Source organism: Eretmochelys imbricata, chromosome 2 (assembly GCF_965152235.1).
Source record: "Eretmochelys imbricata isolate rEreImb1 chromosome 2, rEreImb1.hap1, whole genome shotgun sequence".
Lineage (NCBI taxonomy): Eukaryota > Metazoa > Chordata > Testudines > Cheloniidae > Eretmochelys > Eretmochelys imbricata.
Genome location: NC_135573.1, coordinates 86,403,152 through 86,408,675, shown reverse-complemented (window position 1 = coordinate 86,408,675; position 5,524 = coordinate 86,403,152). Strand labels below are relative to the sequence as shown.

At 47.2% G+C, this 5,524-nt stretch overlaps 1 protein-coding gene across 1 annotated transcript; it reads left to right on the top strand.

Annotated features, from left to right (window-relative positions):
- Window positions 1-2,145: 2,145 nt before the first annotated feature.
- TMEM200C (transmembrane protein 200C) lies at window positions 2,146-3,729 on the top strand. Its single transcript, XM_077809057.1, has one exon. It carries the CDS (start codon window positions 2,146-2,148, stop codon window positions 3,727-3,729), a length of 1,584 nt encoding a protein of 527 aa, XP_077665183.1.
- Window positions 3,730-5,524: the final 1,795 nt, after the last annotated feature.

The following is a 5,524-nucleotide window of genomic DNA, read 5'->3' as shown; positions in this document are numbered from 1 at the left end:
TTTCTACACATACAAATAGCTGAAGCAACACAAAATCCTGTATTGGTCAAAAACAGACAAGTGAGCATCTTAACCTCAGTTATTAGTGTCCAGGAAACAAAGTGTTAATCCGGCCCCCACCATGTACGTTTTAATACCTGTGACTGAGTGAGAATAACAATTCTATTCGGTTTTAGCAGAGCATCCTTAAAATAGTCATTGAGATCCGGGTTAAAACATGACATATCCTCTGGGGATTATTTAAATAGTGCTCACTGTGACATAAGTATCAGTTTGTTAATGATTACATCCCACATCCAGTTTATATGGAATGTGATTGTGTATCGTGTCTTTCGTCTGTTTGACTTTCTCTGTTTTCTAATAATACAATAATTAATAATAGTTGGTAGTTTAAAAAAAACACACTCTCCCACGCATCCACCCTTGTTTCTGCGTATTCAAAAAGGAAGTGTCAAGGCAATATTGATTGCAAACGTTGTTCAGGTCTGATTGCCATCTGTTTTTCCATCTTAACTGAGACAGCATCTTGTCTAGTGGTGTAGTGGAGAGTATCAGATCACAAACTAAGCCACCACTTAAAAAGAAATCATGCTCGGATAATTACACTTGTGTACCAAACCATTCTTACCAAAAAAAAAAAAAAAAAAAAAAAGCAAATACATGGTCTGATAATAGGAAAGAGGAGACAAGACTCCATTCATTGTTAAATGACTCCCAGACATATTGTAGGTTCTCTCAAAACAGTGCCCTCAGTATTATTTTATGGGAAAATATATTCAGAACAAATGGAACGCAAAACTGTCGAATCTGGGGCTATTTGGGAATAGAAACGAAATTTAGAAGAAGCTGGGTGGGGGGGAGGAATCACTTTAGATGCTATTAACCAGCTTTCAAGGCAAGGAATGTAACTTTATGAAGCATGTTGTACTGATTGCTGTCATATTTCCTTCCTGGAAATTATTTTAGACGCTTCACCAAAATGAGAAAAAAGCCCTTCTTCAGCATATCAAAGCTTCCCGGAACGGTTTGCAATATCGTGTGAATTGTTCATACTTAGTTGTCTCCCAGCCATTTGAATACTCAGATGATGAATCCTGATGATACCGTAAATAAAGTAACGAATGTTATTTCACGTGCCAGCTTCCCGACGCATTATCTTTTTTCATGGTGATTCACTCTTTAATAAAATTTGACATACTATCTTTATATACCCGCTACATTTTAATATGGAGGGGGGAAGGGCAATCATTGCTGTTACATAACCAGTTACTTTGAACATCATACATGTTTCCAAATCAGGCAGCTGTCCAGATGATGTACCCATACCGTAAGCAGAAGAGGATGGGTTTCTAGATCACTGCAGCTAAAATACGAAGGAAATGATCTGGAAGAAGCTTCCAAAAGGTACTATTATCTGGGTATTCAAATGCTTCCCTTCTGTATTTCCAGTAATTAATTTCCCACTCACTGGCACAAAAAGTATGTAATCGGTTAAAATCCCTCAGCAATGTTTAAGCAGTGTAATACAATTAGTGACATCCATAAAACAATTCGTATTGCCCGTCTGGTTTTATTTCCAAAATACCCAGACCACTAAAAGGCACGGGCTTCTGCGTGATACTTCCGCTAACACCAACCCCCTGCACTGTGCAGTGTCACCCTTTGACCCCATTAGAGGAACAGGGCCCAGGAAAGATCTCAGCAGCTTCTTCAACGACAGGAGCCGGCTGCCCTGCAGACTCATTCTCTACCCAGCACGGATGCTCTTCTGTTTGTTTGCACTGGTGACACGAGTCTTTCCTTAACTCCTTTGGAGTCTGTAGAAGTCAATTCGCTGTTTGCAAAGAGTGAACTGAGCAACGTCATGGGAGGGACACATGGCTGCTTCCCTTCCCAGGTTACCTAACGTTGCTATCCTGGCTATCTGGATGCCTAAGAGGGCCCAGCTTGTCAGTGGCTGAGACGCTGCTTGTCAGGACTTTAGCTAAATACGGATTTCCCTGGCTGTGTTAAAGCAGGGGCATTTTGTGAGGTATCTGCTGAGGAGCTGCTCCTCCAGCTCTGTCCCCGGCCTTCACCCTCTTCTCTCCCTTTTGTTGCAGGAGCTGGAGCCGCTCTAGGGAGCAGTGCCCCGGGTAGCCAGCCATGATCGCCACCGGAGGCCTCCTGAGGATCTCGGCCAGGAAACAGGACCCCCTGCGACCCCAAAGCCAGGCCCCCAGACGCAAACGCAAAGCCAAAAAGAAGCGCAAGAACGACGTGGTGGTGGTGAAGGGCAAGCTGAAGCTGTGCTCCGCCTCGGGGCTCCTCGCCCTCTGCGGCATCCTGGTGCTGCTGGTGGGCATCGCCTTGGCCGTGGTGGGCTATTGGCCCAAACCCAGCCCCGTCTACCGGGAGGGCAGCTTCGGGGGGAGCAAACACCTGCCCCCGCAGGGCGGCGCCACCAAAAACCGCTCCAGCCGGGGCCAGCCGGGGGCGCAAGGGGGATCCCCCTCGGACACCCCCAGAGCCAACGCCTCCTCCTCCAGCAGCAGCCGGGGGTCCCCCCGCGCCGCGCCGGCCCCTTCCTCGGTGGGTTTCCTCTTCCAGCTCTTCTCGGGCTACCTGCACTCGGACAAGCTCAAGGTGCTGGGCCCCCTGATCATGGGCATCGGCATCTTCCTCTTCATCTGCGCCAACGCGGTGCTGCACGAGAACCGCGACCGCAAGACCAAGATCATCAACCTGCGGGACCTCTACTCCACCGTCATCGACGCGCACAGCCTGCGGGCCAAGGAGGGCGGGGGCCCGGCCGCCGCCCCGCTCAATGGCTTCGTCAGTTACGTGCAGCAGGCCCGGGGGCTGGGCGGCGGCGGGGGGGAAGCCTTGGGCGCCGCGGCCAGGCTGGCCCAGAGCTCCTGGCCCCCGGCCCTGGGCGCCCCCGCGCCCCGCTGCTCCTCCTTCTCCGCCTCCCCGCCCAGCCTGGCCGAGGCCGTCTACAGCATCTACCGGGAGCGAGCCGCGCTGGGCGCCGCCACCCCGCCCTGCAGCCCCGCGCCCGGCTGGGGCCGGCGCAGCACCGCCGACTCGCTGGTGGGCTCCTCGCTCAGCGCCTTCCCCCTACTGCCCCTGGGCCAGGCCGAGGGGACGGGCGGGGAGAGCTGCGAGCCCGGGGCCAGGGCGAGCCCGCGGGGCGAGTTCGAGCGGAGCCTGAGCGAGCTCGGCAGCGGCAGCCCGCTAGGGCCCGGGCAGGGGCGCAGGCAGCAGCGGGTACTGAGGCGCCAGAGCACAAGCTGCCTGCCTGACGCCAGGCGGCCCCTCTCCCCTGGCCCCCCTCAGACTCGGGCTAGCAGCAGGGAGCTGGACTCCACCAGCCTTTCAGCCAAGGCTGCTTCTTCCACCTACTCCAAATCTCTGGAGCTGGGCGGCTCGCCTCCCGTCACTCCGCCGGAGGTCGGGAGAGGCTCCCAGACTGACCCATCCAGCAGCAATAAGGGCTACACCCACCTGGAGGAGGCAGGCACCTCCTTGGAGTCTGTTGCCAGCACCCCGGCCAGTAAAACCCAGGACTGTGAGGAGGACCCAAAAGGGGAGATCGGCCCCCTAGAGGGAGCCGGCAACGAACAAACTGTGCAGCGTCCCAGGCAAATTCAGAGACAATATACAAATAAAGAGAAGCTCTTCATGATTTCCAGGTCGCACGCCACGGCAGGGCTGGAGGATGGGGAACTGGAAAGCACAGGCGTTTGAACAAACAGAGAAAACATCAGGACAAGCAAGCCCTCTGCCTGCTTGTGGACGGAACCCGGTCAATATGCAAAGAGCTGCAATAGGTTATCCTTGAATTGCATTCAATAAATTCCTATAGATGACACCAGGAAACAAAAAATCTTTCTGTCCGATCGTGATTGTATGTTCCATACAAACCAAATTGTATTAAACATCAATAGTCCAGCAAGTTCTTCGAAGCAAAAGAATACCATTTTGGACAACATAACTGTACACTTCATAGTTTTTATTTCTAACCCCCCCCCCCAACCCTCTTCCTCTGATGCCGGTTTGTCACTAACTGCTTCAAAACCACCAGCTCCTGTCCTAGCTCCAGCGCAAGGTGGTTTTCCTTCAGCAAACTGAGCTCTCCCCCTTTGTTTTGGTTAAATCACTCAAAGTTTGCAAGGCCTTATGGATGAAGTATCTTCACAAAGAACACTCTTACAGGCATTTGTTTAAATTCTGGAAAGGTGACAAGGAAGGAGAGAGTGGAGCTGGACAAAGCTCTGATAATCTAATTGGAACTGTTACAGTCTTAAATTAGAGACCTAATAAGACACCTGGATACTTTATTAAGTATTATCACACATGTACTAATAGCATTAATAATTTTTTAAATAAAAATGTTTAATCATTTTAAAACAGTTCTCCCCCTATTGTGCTTACAGATCAAAGAAGACTTTTGAATCAAACTACTAAATATTACAGATTAGGTATAAAGGACAAAGGTTTGTTTATGTTGCTTTTGACATGGTAATAGTAATTTAGTAATATTTTCAAATCAAAGATATTGGGTTCAATCGCTGAGCACACTGCACTTTAGTACAAGCAGCAGATTCTGCTTATATTTCTAACCCATTTTTAATTGGCATTTTAGATGGTAAGGAATCAGAGATTTCGAGATTCTAAAGAGAAAAATTGAGTAAGGTTTTACCTTCCATTAAAATTAGATTTTTCACGAGTAATACATTAATCTCAGAAACAGTGGCCCATACTTTGTAGATCTTCGACTTCCCCAAGAACAGTCGATGTAAGATTAAGTTTTTCTACAAGTAAGGCTCCAGTCTTGCAAACACTTACGCACATGCTTACCTTTAAGGATGCAAATAGTCCTATATACTCTGTGGGTGAAATTCTGGCCCCATTGAATTATATGGGAGTTTTGCCATTGACGTCAATGGAGACAGGATTTCACCTTGAGTGAATAAAATAGCATGTTTCCTGATGGTTGGACTATATATATAATATATGAATCAAACCGCTATTTGGTAACTGGGAATTATTTTACTTTAATAATTACAATAAGACTGGCATTTGCTTCATTAACTAGAAAAATCTCTTTCAACTCCCAATTTCAGATACCAACAAAATTTTCTATTTCAAATATATATTTAATATGCATATGACGTTTCATTATGTTAACCACAGAGTTATTGAAGTTAAACATTATGATATGTAAGTAGTGCGTTGGTTTTCTCTCTCAATTAAGGTTTCCATAATAGATTAGTATTTAGTACATATCTAATAATTAAATATAGGTACAATATAATAAATAGACTGATCATTACATTTGATTGTGAAGAGTGAACAGCAACAATAATTACTAAATATAAGAATGAATAATTTTAAAAATATCATATAAGAGACTGCCATCTTGAGGCTCTACAATTTTCCAAAGAGGAAATTAAGTTCCCTTTTGCAACAGAAAGGCACAAGCATCACAGCCTCATGTACTGTCAATGGCAACCAAGAAAAGTACCCATATGAACTTTGT

Excerpts from the sequence above, each read along its gene's own strand:
- TMEM200C (XM_077809057.1), top strand. The coding sequence starts at position 2,146 with ATGATCGCCACCGGAGGCCTCCTGAGGATCTCGGCCAGGAAACAGGAC.